This window comes from Boleophthalmus pectinirostris, unplaced genomic scaffold (assembly GCF_026225935.1).
Source record: "Boleophthalmus pectinirostris isolate CB_2022bp ecotype Guang Dong unplaced genomic scaffold, ASM2622593v1 HiC_scaffold_19, whole genome shotgun sequence".
Classification (NCBI taxonomy): Eukaryota; Metazoa; Chordata; class Actinopteri; order Gobiiformes; family Gobiidae; genus Boleophthalmus; species Boleophthalmus pectinirostris.
In genome coordinates this window covers 8,858,258-8,878,520 of record NW_026571140.1, presented here as the reverse complement: position 1 = coordinate 8,878,520, position 20,263 = coordinate 8,858,258, and the positions used below count along the sequence as shown (strand labels likewise).

The window sequence follows — 20,263 nt, the reverse complement described above, 5'->3', positions numbered from 1 at the left end:
TTTCTGTGAGCCTGTGCTTAATTACAAGCATTCATGGTCCCGTTTAGGTGTTAAATTTTCACCAAAAAGATGTGACCAACTGAAAAACTATTGGTTAATGCAAGCTTGTTTGTGACTGTGATGTTACATGTGAGACTTGTTTAAGCTCACAAATCACAGCAGCAAGTCAGCTCTTTCTGGTCAGAATGTGTTCAAATAAAGCTCTGATTAAGTCTAACTGGAGCAGATCTTGAGACAGAGCAGTGCTTTCAGTTAGCTTCACTTCCCAGGAAAAGTCGACAACAATGCCTGCAAAGTATCTATTGCAGCGTGTCTCTGGATCTCGTGATAGGCCTTTATCAGCGTTCTCAGCATAATGACTCATTGTTCTCACACCTCCCCGCACGACTTTTCCATTATGTAAATGATTCTTACAAAGTGACATTTTTGAAGAGATTTTTATTGCAAAAGAAGATTCATTCTAGACAAACTGCCTCTGACATGTCTGTGTATGTGCACTGTCTGTGTTTATGGAATGTAGAAAACAAAGCATTCACAAATCAAATATAATCACAGTTGAAAATGAAAATCCGTATTACTGTAAAACTGAAGATTTTAGTATTTTGGTTAAACTTTGGTCAAACAGGTGATAAAAAAAAATGCACAAAATGACACACTTCCCTTAAGTCAAGTATACTACTGATAATAGTGAAAGCAACAGTGGAACAACACTGAAGTAAATTGAACAATGATGAAACAAAGAATATTTTCCAATTTAAAAAATATCTGTAGATTCACAAAGCAAAAAGGATGATCTAGAAGAGTTCAAATGACTTGAATTCAAAATATTTAATTTGATTGGATGAGTCTACTGATTTTACTGTTTCAGAATATTGACTTCCTCCATAGGAAGACTCAGGACACGCTGGAGGGACTATGTCTCTAAGCTGGCCTCAGAACACCTCAGGATCTCCCCAGAAGAGCTGGAGGAAGTATTTGCTAAATACAAATCAGCCCCAGACAAAGTGGAAGAAAATGGATGAATAGTTCTGACTCCTTTCTGTATCCTCTCTTTCTCCACTGGCAGATGATTTTGGTTGAAACAAACAAAAATAAATACAGTATTTTCCGCACTATAGGACGCGCTCATAAGCCTCTAACCCCATCAAAAAACAACTGCGCGCCCCACAATCCAGAGCGCCCTATACACGAATCCACTCGGGTGTCCCAGCACGACTTCAGTAAACTACAAAGCTGCACCACCCACAGCGCACGCAACACACGGAGTAGACAGCGACCGTGTAATGAAAAACACCCACAGCCACACTCATCACTCCACGCAGACAAGGAATGGAACGGAGGAACAGACCGAAAAACAGAGTGCAATGTGCCACTTCTAGCCACGACTGAACAACTGAGTCACTGCGAACACGTCAACAATCCAGCGGTCCGAGACAGCACCCTCCCCACGCACCACAACTGAACAGAGACGAGAGTCACCGTGAACGTGCCAAAGTCCGACTGACTCATCTAACTGTTGTGTTTCGTTTAAAGTCCGGTGCGGTTTACATGTGAAAAAAGTTTGAAAATAGACCATTCAATGACGCAATGGCGCTTTATAATCCAGAGTGCCTTAAAGTGCAGAAAATACGGTACTGAAACAAGTGATAGAGGCAATATCTCTGAAGTGTAAACAAACAAAAAAAAAAACAAAAAAGAAATATTTGAAATTCAAGACATTTTAAAGACTGAAAGCAATTAAGTCCATTCATTGCATGGTGTTAAATGTAGCCTGTGTGAACTAAAGCTCCAGATAATACAGTTGGTTGGTTGTTGGTTGGTCTGCCCCTGACGTAGTGATCCAGCTCAGGTCTATCCGGTGGTCTGGCCCATGGTCCGGTCCATGGTCTAGCCCGTGGTCCAGTCCTTGGTCTAGCTCTTGGTCTAGCCGGTCTTCTGCTTCTTGAGGTAGCGGGCCCTTTGGGACAGACCCATCCCCATGACGTATTTGTGGAAGAGGCCGGTGGGGAGCGAGCTGGTCACCCACGCCTGGATCACACAAGAGGGAGGACACAGTAAGACACAGAGGATGTATGATCTTTAGTTTTTCAAAAAGCTTATTTTGCAATCAACGATACAGTCACTTCACCAATATTGGCACCCCTGATGAAAAGGCAAATCTAAAGGTACACTATGTAACGTTTGGGCTGGGGGTCCATCACCTGCTTATTTCTATGGACATGTCATTGTTCTACCTGGAATGTTCCACACTATGGCATTAAACAGCTACATTTATTCAATTAAAGATGGTTTTATAGCATGGAGATAGGAAGGTTTGATATTATACTGTCCAGACAAAGCAACATCTCCATGAAGAAACACATTTGACAAACCCTCCACCAGAAAAGTTGCACAATGCACCTTTAATATACATCCAATTTGAATATTTGTTCATATTCCCCCATACTGGAGGATTATTGAGGATTTTTTATACCAATGTTTAGTTAGAACACCACATTTAAAAAATATTAGTACAATGTTTGTCCGTACATTTTGTTCATATTTGTCAAAGGTGCCAATATGAACTGAGAATGCAATACTTTTTACATGATGGCTACATACATGAAGGCTGCATTCAGACTGCTGGCTATACCACACTTGATTGTGGTACAGATACAATTACAATAATTGTAGACTAGTTCAGTCTATCAGAATTTGGGGGATGAGGAATTGTAAATGTGACTTGAAATGTTATGACGAAGGCTGGTTCTGGGTCAGCTTAAAGAGCCCATATTATGTCATTTTCTGATCTATGTTATAATTTTTCCTCATCACAAACATAGCTGGACTTGTGTTTTGTTGCATTCACATGTTTAACACACAAACCCTGCATATTTAGGCTGAGTTCTGCTTTCAAACTGAAAACACTCACTGTCCCACCTTGTGATGTCATGTGGTGATACAGGAAATGCACCACTTTTAAACTCCATACATCTGCACTAGAATCATTTGGATGATTTACACTCTGGAATCTCCCATCTCTACTGAGCTAAAGGTAAAAGGAGCTGTTAACTTGAAAACTCCAACTATTGACATCACAAGGTGGAATAGAGCATTTTGATCTTGGAAGACGTAAAAAGACTAATAATAAAAGGTTACTCAAACGTGTGTGAATGAAACAAAACAACTCCAGGTCTGTTTTTGATGAGATTATAACATTCTAACATGACTTAAAGCACTCAAGAGTCAATTTTGTGTAATACATGAGCTTTAACAGTTCTCAAATTACTGGTATGTAGTAAAACATAAATTGAAAATACCAAATTACAAAATTAGAAAGTTATTATTTTTGCATTGTTGTAAATTGGTATAAGAATAAACCTGTACTAGTTGTAATTAAGTAAACATTTGTCTTGGCCCAGTACAGATATAATGTAAAAGCAGCTCTTGGGGTCAAAATTAGACTGTTTTTTTTCCCCCCCAAATTACAAAGAATTTTAAAACGAGGAAATAAGGCTGGTGCGCTGTTAGCATGATAGTTGTTGCATTTAGTGCTCTGGTGTTTGAAAGTTCTGAAAAGCTCTGAGTAACTCATCGTAGTGAATAATTAGGACTCTAGGAATGCTTTAGGAAAGTGCGGAATAACTTGAGTTAGTCTGCGAAACAATTACAATTTTAAATATTTTTCATGTTTTCAAATCATATACACTTCCCTTTAACTGTAAAAATGGGCAGATTTATTACCAAAATAATTGTTAGCTGCCTTATTATTTAGACTATAGTGCAATTTGTATCATCTAAGCAGCCAGACCCAAAAGCAAGTGTTAGCAGTACAGTAGTTTGAAGAATAGTGATTTTAACCATTCTCCTGATCAGATTTCCACCGAGCATCACCAGCCACCGTGTTACCACCGTGTAAGCTCCCTCTTTTAACCGAACAGAGAGACGAACCGTGGCGGTGCGGAGCTAGCCTGCGTGTGCCTAGTGTTACCATGACGGCGTGGGGCAGGTATCCGTTGGTGCGCTCCTGCAGTCCCACGGTGTTGAGAGCGGCCTTCACGTAGCGCTCGGGGGTGGGCTTGTCCAGGGTCGGGCGCCGGATCTTACTCATCTTAGTGGCCACGTAGAACGGCATGATGCTCTGAAGCGGAAACGACACACGGGGTTAAGTACAGGCAGGGGAAATGACAAAGATAAATTGAGCTGTGATGTGACTAGTGTCGGGATGCTACAATTTCAAACTCCATTTCAATATCCGAGTGGGACTAAAAAAAGCTAAACTCAACCCACAACTAGATTTCATAAAGAGCTGCTAAACTGAGCCGTGCTTGGAGGACTGACGGAGAGAATGAGAGGAGAAGGTGCAGGAGTAAAGGTATAAAAAATAGTGTGACAGTCTGACAGCTATACGTCCCTGCAGCCAGGTGTCAGAAACCCCTGTCTGTAATAAGGGAAGTCCTACGTGATGTCACATAGTACATGAAATCACCGTGGCCACTGGAGGCAGCCCACACTCAATTTCTAATGCAGCAAATTTACCTAGTTTCTGATGCAGCAGAAAATCCTATTAAAACACCAAGTAAAGGGTTTAGTAGCAAAAAAGTAGATTTTAGTTCCACTTTTAGAAATAGATTGAATACATATAAAAGGTTAGCCTGATTCATCAGCAGGTTTCACGTCGTGGAAACCGTCTGACCTCAAAGCGTTAGAATTAATTCACTTGATGGTAGGCGGGTACTTTTTTCATTTAACCAATCACTGCTATTTGGTCGTGATGTATGTAATGCGGCCCTATCGGGGCTAACTGGTATATTAAGCTTTTCCCAAATCCCGTAGGAAGAAGGGCAATAAAGCCTTTCCCTTTGATAAAATCCACCAAACATTCTCTTTGTTCCAGCTTTAAATCCTCAGGAATCCTTGCCAACACTGAATATATGGCTCTTCGCTGATTCGCTGGTGCCCAAACTCACACTTCCGGGGTTGTTGCAAACTGTCTAGTGTATTCCGATTCTTGACCTAGCCGCTGGAGAGAAATGACATTTCTCAGGCGCTAGGCACTAGGTCCTTTATTACACAAAATCAACTCTTGTGAGCTTTAAAACTTGTTATGTTGCCTAATCAAAAACTTACCTGGAGCTGTGTTTTGTTTCATTCACGAATGGTTGAGGAATTCTGTATTATTAGTCCGTTTACATTTCCAAAACTCAAAATGCTCTGTTCCACCTTATGATGACATGGAGTGGTAGTTTTCAAATTAACAGTTATTTTTCACCTTTAGTTCAGTCCAGATTGGCAATTTCAAGGCTGAAATTATCAAAATAATTCTTGTGAAGGTGTATGGAGTTTAAAAACATAGTGGAATACTTCCTGTATTATCACATGACCTCACAAGGTGGAAGAGAGTTTTTTTGTTTTGTTTTTTTTTTCTCATTTGAGACAAGAACTATAATATAATAATAGAAATAGAATATGTCGGGTTTATGTGTTAAACCTGTGTGAATGAAACAAAAACAAAACTCCAGGTGAGATTATAACATAGCTCAGAAAATAGCATAATATGGGCCTTTTAATAAACAATAAGGTCTTACTAAAAGCTCAAAATCATTCTAAAACTGCTCAGGAAAGGTCTCCTTTATTGACATTTTGTGGATATGAGACTATAATTTTATTAATTACTAGTTTTAGTATCAACAACCCTATACATTACAGTGAAGGATATCCTCCCAGAAAAGCTTCAGCTACTCATTTAAGGCAATATAAACCAGTGCGAGCTGAACTATCAAAAATGTAAATTGTGACCTAGTCTTTTTAAAAGTATGATTTGAAGAATGATCTTTTGCTCACCGATGTCTGCCTGTTATTTATTCATGGATTTTTAATCATTTTTAATAAAGTCGACAGTAGTTACCTGAATGATGACACCTTTGCTCTTGTACTCTGCCTGTAGTCCTTGTGAGAAATAGTCCACAAATGCCTGGAAAATTATTACAGAAATGATGACAAAATGATAAGTACACTTTTAGAATTGTAAAACCCTAAACCATAACCAACCAAGGAAGGAAGTTGCAAATTAGATTTGAGTAGTACTTTGTCATAAAAATAAAAAAATAAAAAAAAAAACTAAACACAAAACAGAACATTATACAGATCTAACCCTCAGGGTTAGCAGCTTTGTTTGGAGGAAATTACGGCACTTCAAAAACTGCAGCATTTGCCAATTGTGTCCATTCTCATTGTAATTTTCATTCAATTGCGATTAATCTTCTATTGTTTTATAGAGCTTTTTTAACTCCACAAATAGCCTACTGATTGAATTAAAATTTGTAAAATATCAAAGTCAATTGTTTTTAAATTATATTTAAATAACACTGTATGACAAACTTGTTTTACATGTTTATAGGGCAGAACTGTACTTTTTTTTTTTTCACCTCATGAAACTTATGAAACATGAAACATTTTCATAGATTTACCTTGGAGGCGGAGTAGACTGTGAGCAGAGGTAAAGGATGCATGCCACTGGCCGATGACAGGTTCAAGATGGCTCCCTTCTTCCTGGAATTACATTGTGTCACATCAGTCATCTACATCCAGAGGCAAGTAGTATTCATTAACAATTACTTGAGTCACTTTTAAAAGAAATTGCACTTTTCAGAGTACTTTTCTAGCATGAATAATATTTTTTTTGAAGTAGCAGTATTCAGTTACTTAAGTTTTGGTTACTCTTCCCCCACTACAATTACAAGCTCACCAAAATCAAATCAGTCAAATCAAAATCAAGACAAACTGCACAATTTGATGTGAGCTGTCAAAGAGACCATGATCAGAAAGAAATCAGATGAGAACCCGCTCTCAACATAAACATTGGTTGAGTGGTCAGACCCACAGATGAATGCTGCCATTGTGTCTTTGGGCAAGACACTTAACCCACCCTCATCCCCAGTGTCTGTATGGATCAGGGGTTCCTTGTTGTAAAGCGCTTTGAATGCCTTGAAATAGCACTGTATAAAACTGTGACCATTTACCATTTCACCATGATTTTGTTGTTTACATGTCATTTAAAAAATCTTTTATACATGTTTGAGTAATCCTTTATTATTAGTCAGTCTACATAGCTAAAGCTCAGAATGATCTGTTCCACCTTGTGATGTCATGAAGCAGTAGTTTTCAAGTTAACAGATCCTTTTTACCTTTAGTTCAGTTGAGACTGGCAATTCCTGGACTACACAGTAGCACACAGTAGCACACTTCCTGTATTACCAAATGACATCACAAGGTGGAACAAAGTGTTTTCTGTCTGAGAGAAGAACTCAGCCTAAATATGCAGGGTTTGTGTGTTAAACATGTGTGAATGAAACAAAACACAACTCCAGGTCTGTTTGTAATGAGGAAACAACATTATAACAGATCAGAAAACTTAACTTCAAATTATAAACCAGAAGTTACTCTTACTCTTAGTAGTTTTCCCAAATACTTTTTTTGTGAAGTCTTTGGCTACTCTACAAACCTCATATCTAAAAATCAGCTACAGTAATATGTGAGTGCCTTGCTACTTAATTTAAATCCATCTTTAGACCTGGTTTGTCCAAGTGGGTTAAAAAGTTACAAATGTGTACACACTCACCTATCCACCATTTGGGGCAGCACAATCCGAGTCATCTACAAAGAATAAAAAGTCATGAGAAGGACTGCAGCATCAGTGGATGAGAGTGGTGTGTGTGTGTGTGTGTGTGTGGGATGAAGCTGCAGAGGAGGGAGGCCAAGACAATGAGAGGAGGAAAAGGATGGAGAGGAGAGGAAAGGGGGAGGTGTGAGAAGAGTAGGAGTAGTGCCCGCTCAAAACGGCCAACAACAGACTTCCACCAAAGCACGTCAGCACACACTTCTACTGACCATATCTGGACTATTATGTCATAACTGAATTACACAAAACAGTGCACTGAAAAAAACAAAAGCATGTACCTTTGTGCTCTTTGTCTAGCTTTTCTTCTGATACTTGCATCACAGTGACACAGATCGACTGTCGCTCTGAGTGTACTGTTACTTGTGAGTTGTGACAATAGCAATAAATCCTTGAATCTTATTTAATAAAAGATACAGGTCAGATCAGAGTGTATAAAAGAAGAGGACTAAGGGAGGGTGGTGTCACTAATTGTGCTCAGCTCCAGCCAAATGAAGCTCATCAAGACTAGCAGTTATAGCAGCTAATTTGGAGCAGAGTTTCATATTTGGAATCCTGACAGCGAATATCAAAGCAACCATGAGCCAATCCACAGCGAGGTTCTTGAAGGTAACACCCTTTCCCGCAGCCCTGGATTGGCAGGGAGCATACTCTTAGCAACGTTGTTAATCAAACCTGTTGTTAAGGCAAGCAGCAATGACCTTGGGGAAAGAAGGCACCTGATTTGTCCATTATTAAAGTTCATCTCTTAATTTATGGACAAAATAGCGAAATAAACATTATCACCAGGATCATATAGAGTGGGTAATATGATCATTTCAAGACAAAAATGAAAAACCCTGACAGCAGCAGGTACTGAGAGAGGGGTGACAGTTTTTCAATAGAAAGTGATATGGAGTCAAAGTCAATGGCGCCGGAAGAGAGCCCATATTCACTTCCTAGCACATTAGCTATGTCCATTTATCTCTTTAGTCTATGGGTCAGACTTAAAGCATCTTAAACTTGATGAGCAAGTGGCGGACTCCACAAGAAAAGTTACACAGTGCAACTAAAGTTCATTAAGGGCATTTTTCGACAATAAAAAGTGATAAATGATGGAGTGATAAATCTAGACTAGTGTGTTAAAGTGATATACGTGTACCATAAGAAATGTCCTTTTTGACTTACTTGGCAAACAGAAACGATGTTGATGTTGACCATAGTGTCAATAAACTGAAAAGACAAGCAGGAACAAGATTTTAGTAAAACAGGTTAGTCTTCAAAATGTGTAGTAAAAAATTCAGACTATTTATAGAAGGCCTTGTGCTTGTGTCTGCTATATAGTTATAATCTATGACACCCATGGATCATTGTTATTATTTTTACATTTTGAAAAAGCTTCAAAATATTCATCAACTTAAAATGACTTAATAAAAGAAAAAGTCTGCTAAATTCTGTGTTAAAAAACTGCAGTGTCAAATGGCAGTTTTCATGGAGAGTAAGACAGAATATTTTGTTGTTTGTGTGTGAAATGACGGTACTTCAAAAACTGTAGCCTTTTCAATTTGCTTATTGCATCCATTCAAACTGTGATTTAAATTCAATGCAACAAAGATAGTGTTATTATATGAGCAGTATAAATCCAATAAGCGTCAAACTTACACTGTTCAGATTGGGAATCCGGAGGAAGAATTCTGGATAGGAGTAGGAAATCCCAACATTGTTCACTGCGGAGAGAAGAAAAAAAAACTAACAAAACATAAATCTTACAATGAACCATTAGTGTGCGGAGATGCAATTCATGTGTGTGACCTCCGGGGGGCAGCACAGTTCCAATCAAAACTACTACAAACATGATCATTATTGGGTTTCAGATGACATCACAGCATTCTATTGACCAATATTATTTAATACAGATGGGGGTAGATCTTATAGCAAGTTCCTGGGAGGAGTTGCCATCCATAGAAATGATAAGGTTCAGCATTTGTGAATTTACCTTTTGGATATTTCATGGTAAAATACAATGTAATCAATAGGAAACATGCATCACCATCACATTCTGAAAATCTGAAAACAGTCCTCCAATCTTACCCAGGACCCCGATCTCCAAGCCCCGGAGCCCGTCCTCGATGTTGGAGTAGATATCCACAGAGCTGAAGTCCGCTGCGATGGTTTTGGTCTGGACCCCGTATTTGCTCTCTGGAAGTAAACACACACACACACACACAAAGGTCTTAAAGCAAAATGGAGCTGTATTATTCAGCTGAAGCAAAGGTGAGCTCCATGAAAGATACTGAAAGTTATTTTTAAGATACTGAAAATTAGAAAATCTATATAGTCTATAATAAAACTGTCAAAAAGTTGCAAATGTGCTTATAAACAATAAACTTGCACAGTACTCTCCCAAACAAACAAATAAAAAGAACTTTCTGCACTTTTGTGGTTAATTCAATTCCCTGTTCGCTTTTTGTGCATTACTTGAACTTTAACCAAGCCATTTACGGACATATTTTGGAACATTTTTGATAGTCTGCAAAAATGCCCTTTGATTATTTTCATCAGGTGATAAATGTTGTTGTTGATTTTGTCAATATTACCAAGCCTTAAAGGGCCTATACATATTTTCTGATCTGTGTTGTATTGTTGTTTCCTCATCAAAAACATACTAGGAGTTGCATTTTGTTTCATTCACACATTTATTAGTTATTATTATGTTCTCTCAAAAGGAAAACACACCTCGAGATGTCGTGGTAATACAAGAAGTGCTCCACTGTGTTTTTAAACTTCATACACCTTCACTAGAATTTATTTGGATGATTTCAGACAGAATTGCCAATCTCTACTGAACAAAAAGTAAAAAGGAGCTGTTACCTTGAAAGCTACTGCTTCATGACATGACAAGGTGGAACAGAGCATTTGGAGGTTTGGAGATTTAAGCAAATTTAAAAGGGGTTACTCAAGTTTGGGTTACTCAAACATGTATGAATGAAACAAAACACAACTTCAGGTATGTTTTTGGAAGAGATAACACCTTTGTAACACAGCTAAAACCTCACAAGAATCAATGTTGTGTAATATAGTATTAACAATGGATTGACATGGTATTTTTCAGTTATTATCCAGAATTAAATGGTTCCTTCTTCAATTTTAAGGTACACTATGTCACTCTTCTGGTGTGCGGTCCGGCACCCAGTATGGAATTAACATATCCATCTCCATGGAGACAAGCAGACAGCATCACTATGCAGTAACGGGTCAGTTCTGTGGGGTGACGAGTGACGACCATACTCACAGTATCAATGCTCGTTTTCAAGGTTGTTTAGCAATACATAAACTTGGAATTTAAAGCATGCATGTTTGATATTTAATGCCATACAGTGGAACATTCCAGGGTAAAACACATATCTATAGAGACAAGCAGGTGGGAGATCCTCCACTCGAATAAAGTTACATAGAGCAAACCAAAAATGTTCAGAGTAGAAGTATGGATCTGTAGACACAAGATGCTGTGTGTGTCCTTGTTTTGCCATGTTAGCACTCAGGCTACATGGTAACAATGCTCACAGTGTGGTGGTCACTCACCCACAGCCTTGGCCACGTCGTCCAGTTTGTCCTGGGAGCGGCTGATCAGCACAATAGAGAAGCCTCGACGTGCCAGCTGCAACACAGAGCAAGTACTGTTTACAACATGTGTCGTTCTATAAGACTCACACAGTCTAAACACGGTAAGGGGTCTAGAGTTTGAAACGAGAATGAATACAGCTTAAATATGCAATCATCTTTTTGTTAATTCAGGGCCTATATATCAGTATCACAGCTGTTACATTTCCAGCAAAAAATATATATAATAATAATATAGTAATTGTAATTGCCATAAGAATATAATGCAGGTGCCTCTCCTATGGAATGATACTGGAATTTTCTAGTACGTGTGTGTGGTAGTGTAATAGAGAAACTGTACCTCCTCTGCGTAGGCCTTCCCAATGCCGTCTGTAGCTCCTGTCACCACTGCACACAAAACAAACAAGAGCCTGGGCGTTAGATTAGTATGGAACATTCAGCCCACGTTCATTATAGGGGTGTAACAATTTCCAAGTCTCACGATACGATATCGCCACGGTATGAACCTCACAGGACGATATTTATTGCGATATGGTGGGGAGGCTCACGATTAGGGATGTAACAATATCCAAATCTCTCAGTACAATATTTTCACAATATACATCTCACGGTACGATATAATATTTATTCCGATATTATGTGGAGGCAAACAAAACTGTTAATATCCTACTTTTTCCTTTTAAAATGCTTTGACAAGACTTAATCCAAAGAACTAAATCTTAAAGGTGCTTAGAACTGTTATTTCTCCTTGTAGTCTGCAAATATCATGGTCTATAGTTCCCTGTCTTTTTTTTTTTTTTATTAGATATTTCTGCACCATAACTCTTAATTTCAGCAAAGAGACTTGTAATTCGATATATTGTGATGGTCCACAATATTATTGTGAGAACTCTGACGATACGATATCACGATATTTCTATTATTGTTCCATCCCCAGTTCAATATGTTACAGTTAGACCAGTAATCTGTTGAAGACATTTTTGAGCGACTGGTCATGTCCTGCCAATCAATTAGTGGACAAAAGCTCTTAAAAATGTTCAATATCTGTGTATCTGAAAATAAAAAAGACGAAATCCATGATTCCCTTCCATATCTTCAGCTAGCTCACTTCATATTCCTTTTCTGTTGTTACGTATAAATCCTTATAATGTAAATAACATAATAAGTCAAATAATACAATTTTTTTTGGTCAACTAAGACAACATCCACTCAATATTCAACTAAAGGACTCAAGGACTACAGCCGCCGGTTACATTCCTTTATTAATTGTTGGAATACTTCATGCAGTTAAAGAGGTACATCAGATTCCAAGGAAGTAGAAAGTTAATACAATACTTCCAAACATTCTCTATGAAGAAAATTCTTATGCCAAACTGTCCACCACCAAAACAGGTTTTTTTCTGTTTTTAGTGCAATAATCAAGCGTGGTTGAAGCGTCTTGCCCAAGGACACAACAGAATGAACTGGCTAAAGCAGTCATATGAGCACTCTCCCACCTTGGTCGGCCTATTTCCAGCAGAAAAGTTACAGCTACAGTACCACGCAGAGGACACTTTACAATAAGCATGCTAAAAATACTGGAAGAGCAGCCTTGAAGAACAACAACTATGTTACAAACTGAACACTCTGTGAGGACAAGAGCTCAAGGTGAAATTTTCCTGAATTATTATAGCATTTGAATTTTTTATTTTATTTTTATAGGATTTTTTATGAGAACAGAATAAAATGAGAAGACTGAAATAAGAACGACTAAACTAATACATGAATCAGACTCAGTTCAGATCATGTTTGTAGAGGTCTAAGCTAGAAGTGGGAGATATATCAGAATGTTGCCTGGGATCCAGAATATACTTCTCCAATACTTTACGAAGATGTCAGTCTGGTCACAAGTGAATCTACCTCAGTTTAACAATTAAAATATATAATAATCCTAATCGCTCAGCCCTACTTTATATGACTGATTGCAAAAAAATCTTAAATAAATATTATCATCATCACAACAAACCCCAAAATACTGTAGATCATCTTTTGAACTCTTTGGAGGCCGCTCCTCTTTCAGTCATTTTAGTGTATTGCGACCGTTGAAATTCCGTATCAGTGAATCCTGCAGTAGAACAAGGAGGCCAGGGAGGAGGAAGTGAGCGCGCTCCGTAGCCCGCGCAGCGATGCCCTGGAACTGCCTGGCACCAACCGCCCCGCTCGCTATTTTTAGAGACCCCCATTTTTCACAGCGAGTGCTTCATCAGAGTGGTCTAAATATAACTCACATGGGTGACAGCCACAGGAGTAAAAACACACAGCTTTGGGGATGTGTGCACGCATTATGTACATGGCTTTGTCTTAACTTTGTCTCATGTTTGTGTGGGGAAAGTCAGTCGTTGTCCATTCACTCACGTCTACAGAACATCGTATGAGTACAAGTACGAGCATCAGGCACGGGAATAGAGTTCCGCTACAGCTGGACAAAAATACAATCTTACTACTATTAAAACTATACCAATGTATCAATAAAAAGTGGGACAATAGCAGTTGTACAATGTGGTACCTGTAAAATATTGTCATTTAGGTTGTATTATTTTGTACATTACATCATTTCACACAGGACAATTTAGATAATTATTTCAGCTATTGAGCTGATTTAAGCTTTTCTAAAATTTACTATTTACTAGGGTTGCGTATCACTAAGAAGTTGTAGATACGATACATATCTCGATACAGTGCACTTTCAATTCGATACGATTCAATATGATAGATTTTAAACTGATTTGATACAGTTCAGCAAAAATAATGTCTAAATCAGGGCTGTGATACTAAAAGTTTTTGTTAAACCACTTTCTTGTGCAAAGTTCATATGAAACACAAACATTTTACTCATCAAAACAGTGAAAATGTCAAATGTGTTGCATAAATGAGTTTCCTTCCTCTAAACAACCAACAAAACTGTAGCACTGTAACAGAATAATTAAGTAAAATGCACCAAAAAAAATACTCGTGGCGATATATCGATACAGCAGCTCATGATATCGATACTGTATCATCACATTAAACGAAACGATATATCGATATTTCAATATTTTTCTATACCCCTACTATTTACCAATTTATTATTGTGAAAAAATAAGAACAAAATTTTAATATTTAACAATGTACTGCTACTATACGACGTGTAGAACTGTATGACAGCACACAATGCACACTATGCTCCATGTGGTCAAGTTTCCATAACTATACCACTACCACATACTAGTGCTAGTGGTGTTTCCATGTTTGTAAAAGGTAAGTCATTTAAATGGAAATGGTCCTGTTCAAAGCAGCGCTCTGTTTACAGAGACTGATTGTAGATAGCGAGAGAAAGGCTCAGTCTCCATCCAAGACTCTTGGAAATATAAATAAGATCAATTCATAATGTCACATTAAAGATCTATACCAATACTCTTTGGTCAAACAATGGTTCTAAGTTTAACCTTCAGCCCTTTCTCATGTGAGACCTACAATTTTGAGACACCACTCCTGTCCCCATAATCAGAAATGTCAGAAATTGTTAGCTTAAACTCAGTATGAGCTAAGAAAGTTAAAAGAATTAGTAGGCAATGATACATGACTTCTTGGTTGCCATAGAGATGGGGGAGTATATTCTGAATATGAAAACTATTGTGAATTAAATGCGATTATTACAAAACCTGTATGTCGCTTCTTTAATACAAGCACTCTTACAAGCACAGATCATTTAAAGTGCAATAACATCCTAAATTGTCAGAAATCAATGAGAAATCAGACGAGCCAAAAGAAAGGGAGAAATAGGTGACAGAGAGTAAGTGAGGAGAGAGAGAGCAGAGAGGACGAAGAGGAGAAGGAGGAGAGAGAACAACCCGATGAGGATGACAACAGAAGACGGGGATCCTGGGGCCACCTAAATATAGCAGCAGGCTCACACAGGGGCGGGGGGAGTCTGCTCTGTCTGGATATTTTTAGACTTTTTAAGAATGAAATGTTTTGCGGTCACGATTTGAAATGAGCCAAAGCTTTGGAGTGGTTTTGCCTGTCGTGTTGTTCTGGGATTTTGGGGCAGGGCAGTTTAGGTGAATGTGGGTCCAGTTTTAAGGGTACTACTGTTGCTAGGGGCTCCATCTGACTGTGGACATGACGTTTGGAGGGTTTTCTGTGTTCGCTCTGGCAGATTGAGCTAAAGGAGCATGTATCTAGGGCTGAATGATTGAATGATTTTGGGGGAAAAAAATATCTAATAGCGATTTTGCTGACAAGAATTACAATTATATTTTGACAGTTATGTAATTGTTCTCTCATCAAAAACAAACCTGGAGTTGTATTTTGGTTAATTCAAATTCATTTCCTTCATCCTTTAATTGAAATAAATTTTCTATGAGCACACAAAAATGCTTCATTTTCATTTTACCTGGATTGTTGCAACACAGGTAAAACTCCATATTGCTCTTATAGAAGCCATCACCGGATCATTCTGTGGTCAAATTGTGATCACAGCGACACATTGCTCTATTAACACAGCAGTTGTTTAAGGGCTTAATTTATTTATTTTTCTCATGGTTCATTCCCATTGTTGACAGCAGAGGGAGCTCCAATGCCCAAATACCTCATTGGAAATGAGGTGTAGATAATAAAGTATGTTTTTATAATGTAAACATTATTTTTAATGTGAAAAACTTATCCCAAAGAGACCAAAATCATGTCTATAAAGGGATTAAAGCTACAAGAATGCACAATATGTGATCTTAGAGCTATAAGGATTCTTATTACAAAGCTTGAGGTACATGATTTTCAGACCATGAAAGAAGGAAGTAGATATTGTAATCTAATTAGTTCTCACAAACTCATTGGCACATTGATGTTACTCATATGCCAGACTTGCCAGGCAACTTTACATTGATATCATTTTACTGTTAGATGCAAATAGCGAGGAGTGGTCAGATTTGGACACAAAGTGCTGTTTTTACAATATACTACTGGGGGGAAAAAACAAAACTTAACCCATTTACAAGAAAAAAAGAGGTTGGTAATGCAGCTTTAGCTTGTCCTCTCTTCTTTCACACACTCACAGCAGTGTCCCTGAGCCATGTGCATCTGAATGGCCCAGTGTGTTACATAAGCCAGTACACGCTCCGGCCTACAGCTCTACTTGGAGCAACTTTGTGAATGAGACGGCCTCGTGCACATCTGACATCATTAAGTACCGTGTGGATGTGCAGTCTAAAAATAACATTAGTTTGTATAGGACAGTGATCAAAGAGAGCCTAATCTGACCAGGAGGGTTGCAACAGCCCACGACAGACGTAAGCAGCCCGACGTACAATAACGCACAGGAGCCACAGCTGCCCTTGGGCAGAATGACTGAAGAGTGCTAATCTGCTCATCAGCCCCTCTGACCACCACCAACACTCAAGCCCACAACACATTAATATTAGTAAATGTGGGTGAAGTGTGTTGCCTAGGGACACAACAATAATTTGCACTAGAGCCATTTCTGCATTACTTAAGTGTTTTCAGGCCAACAGAACTGTGGCGGTGCCGGTTTCCACACCTAATCATGAACCGACCGATGTGTTCATGTCGAAACTCAGAGTGTTTGGGAAGTGAAAAGCTGGTTTCCCAGAGGTCTCCCATTCAAATACAAACCAGGCCTGGCCTCGCTTAGAATCTGAGATGTGATGGGCTCAGGCTTTGAGAAGTGTGGCCATTGGCCACAAAGTTTAGAAGAGTTTAGTTTATTTATTTAATACAGACAGGGACAGTGCACAATCTACAGTAACCTTAAAAGGACAGATGCATTGTACCAGGTTGTAGCACCAGTGCTTATTTCCACCTGTAGTCCCTGATTGATTGTATTTAATTGACCTTAGCTATCTATTCTTCCCAGAGACCTGTGTAGCATGCACTGGGTCTAACAAGCACTGGTCGACCAAACACTAGCTATTTTGTACAGTTTAAATTTGGTTAAAATCATTTTACAGGTGCACTGTTGCACTGTATAAATGCTATGATGGAGGGTCTGCTTAAGATGGGTTTTCATGATACTTGTGAGTTCATAAACTCAAGTGGAAACTATCAAGTGGATTTAACTAAAGTTTGACTTTTCGGCATGTTTCGTTGTTGTAACGCTTCCACCAATCAAATTCAAATATTTGTAATGACACTTCCGATCACTTTCAGCGAGAGAGGTTATAGATTGATAATGTGTAGCACTCAATTCAGAGTGACACACATTTCGATGTCTGCTACCTGCTTGACTTCATGTTTGCTCCCCTGAAAGGCCTCAATGTGTTCTGGCCTATGACATGAGAAAACCTTGCTGTGAAGTGAGAGAGTTAACAATGGTCCCATTGTAAACTTCAAACAGTTGAGAACTTTCAGAATTCTAAAGCAAACATTGGACATTAATGTTGTCTTTTGTCTTGTTAGATCCATTTTTGTTTGTTTGTTGGTTTGTTTTTGGAGTGTCTGCCACTTGCCCAGGAGATGTCATGGCTTAGCCTGGACATTCCCACAGTATACATTACATTGTCTAGCTTGTATTCATTCAATTACAGGTGTTTTGCTGACAACAAACACATTAAAAACTGTACAGTGAGCATGTTCACCTACACACAGATGTGACTTGTAACTTGGCCATGTGGCATTTCCTACGTATCCTCATGGAGATAGATAACTTTAATGGCATGCTGTGGATAGCTGATTGCACCACCAGGACACTGAATGCAGCACGCTCCACACCTCCACCCTCTCACCCACAGTCCAGAGTCCCCTGCACCCTGCAGCATGCGGAGGCAGACAGATGGACAGTGGTCTGATCAGCTAATCTCCTCACCAGATTTACCACACCTCACATCCATCCTGATAGCACTATAACAGATAGCTAAAAGCAAGGTGTCAATCAGTGCATTATAAAGTATTTAGATAACATGTGGTGGAATGTTATAAAACATGCTAGTCAAGTAGTTGTAAGTTGTAGTCTAGCTGTAGTTGCAAGTAGTAGCCGGCTATTCATTGGCTTAAATTATTATGAGCAGGGTTGCACAATTTATTGCAGTCAAATAATTGCATTGTGTACTGCTGCAAATTGCAATTATGAAATCATGGCTGGCTGCAATTTGGGTAATTTGGGAAATAAAATTTTACCTGCAAATAAAATAGCTCATCTCTGTCGTTTAGACTATAGGCTTGCACAATATTCAAAACAAATCAGTCTAATCAAAGCCACAGTTTAAGTTGGCATAACTATGAAATCTGCACTTATTTAAATAATAGAATGTTCTCTGCAAAGAAAAACATATCCTGCCTTTTAGTAGAACAGTCTGCAGGCTGCGAGAAGTTTAGAGCTCTACAAACATGTTCTGAAATACATGGGATTCCTGTATTTGTTAATCGGTTCATATTTCTGACTTCAATTGTCACGCTTCTGGAGTTGTTTGCATAGCTTATCTATGAGCATGTTCTGAAATGCATGGATGATTATAAGATATTAGTTTGGCTGTTAATATTTTAATATAATTTAAGATGTTATACTGTTCAATTTGTTTAAAACGTGGACGGAACTCCTGATTTGAAAACTAGAAATCTATTTGTAAAAATCTGCCATCAAAGTAGCAAAAAATTAAATTACTGCATCTACTTTTGGCCCACTATTTGGAGAAGTTTCTTATGCCATACACATTTTACGAGTGTTCCCTACAGCTCCCTGTGATCCGGAGACATGTGCACGGCTCGTACCTGCCCACTGGCCCAGGTTGGCGGGGGAGACCAGACGCCCGTTGCCCAAGAACCACACTCGGAGGCCGGAGAGCAGACGGTACACCGCGCACACGGAGAGCCAGGCCGCGGTCGCTGCACCCAGCCAGAAGAGCGGCGCCTCCACGCCTTTGAGCATGGCCTCTGCCCCGGACAGCATGCTCTGTGTGCGGGCTGTGTGCGGGCTGTGTGCGGGCTCTGGGACAGTCTGCGGGGTGACAGAGGAGGACGGAGCCGCGGTGAAGGTGATCAGGAGCAGGACCCAGTCAGGAGAGCACTCTGAAGGAATTACATGCGTCAAAAACAAAAAAGACCCTACTTCCGGGTTCACTCTTCCGCGTTGGGATGGTCCTTCGTTCTGATTGGCTGTTTTCCTTTTTTTTTTTTTTTTTCCCGATATTATTTTGTTAATATTTGTTCTATATTTTGTCAACCCTACTCATATATTATAATGGGCACTGAAGTTAAAATTGAAGTTAAGATATTTTTGTTTTTTGACGTATAGCCAACTCTTACGTTATGCTTACAGGCATACACTAGTACTTGCCCGTGAGCATATACTAGTTACAAAGTAGAATCTCTTCAAGTAGGAGTACATTAAAACTATGGTAATGGTAGGCCTGTGTAAGTTTTTTGGCCGCCATCTGTTGACTTCAGATGTCATAGCTTTTCCTGGAATGTTCCACATAATGGCATTAAGATTAAGCATTAACTCTGAGACACAAAGGCCACCTTTCTAAACACAGGGGGGGAAAAAACACACAGAAGTGTCCTCCGTTGAAGTATTCACCTCATTTGTTTATTTTTTAACATGTTGTTGGCGACATCCACCCACTTACCACTTGTCCTGTGCAGTATAATGTGGACACGCATAATGCACCGTGAAAAATGTGCACACTGTTCCATTAAGCACTATATATACATGACAGGAAAATAAACTTTAGTTTGGTCTATATTATTGAGATTTGAGTTATTCTGAGAAACATTCTTGCAGGCTATTTTAAATAGGCCTATTTATGTCACTACAGGAGGAAAAGTGAATAAAGGCTTATGCATAATTTCAAACATTTCTCTGTGGTCAAAAGTCAAGCCTACCTAATGTTTATTAACATGAGACAATTGCATGGATAGACTAAACTATTGAAAATAAATCATTTCGACACGAGCAGAGCCTCAGTCTGAATGTCCAGCAGCATCAGTCACCACAGACAATGACCAGAGCACCCCCGTGTGGCAGCAGACAGTACT

The 20,263-nt window shown here is 38.9% G+C and overlaps 1 protein-coding gene across 1 annotated transcript; it reads right to left on the bottom strand.

The window, feature by feature from the left end:
• Positions 1-421: 421 nt before the first annotated feature.
• On the bottom strand, positions 422-19,342 carry hsd17b12b (hydroxysteroid (17-beta) dehydrogenase 12b). The gene is made up of 11 exons (XM_020927456.2): positions 18,998-19,342; positions 11,598-11,644; positions 11,219-11,294; positions 9,728-9,835; positions 9,299-9,363; positions 8,825-8,869; positions 7,601-7,635; positions 6,450-6,531; positions 5,888-5,953; positions 3,971-4,120; positions 422-2,028 (listed from the first exon to the last, which is right to left on the bottom strand). The coding sequence occupies exons 1-11, from the start codon at positions 19,173-19,175 to the stop codon at positions 1,924-1,926; spliced, it is 957 nt and encodes a 318-aa protein (XP_020783115.2). The 5' UTR covers positions 19,176-19,342; the 3' UTR covers positions 422-1,923.
• Between the last annotated feature and the right edge of the window lie 921 nt (positions 19,343-20,263).

Coding starts and splice junctions, on each gene's coding strand:
- hsd17b12b (XM_020927456.2), bottom strand. CDS start 19,175: ATGCTGTCCGGGGCAGAGGCCATGCTCAAAGGCGTGGAGGCGCCGCTC. Junction 9,836..11,218: donor CGACGTGGCCAAGGCTGTGG/GTGAGTGACCAC, acceptor GTTTACTTCCAG/AGAGCAAATACGGGGTCCAG. Junction 9,364..9,727: donor CTTGGAGATCGGGGTCCTGG/GTAAGATTGGAG, acceptor TTCTCTCCGCAG/TGAACAATGTTGGGATTTCC.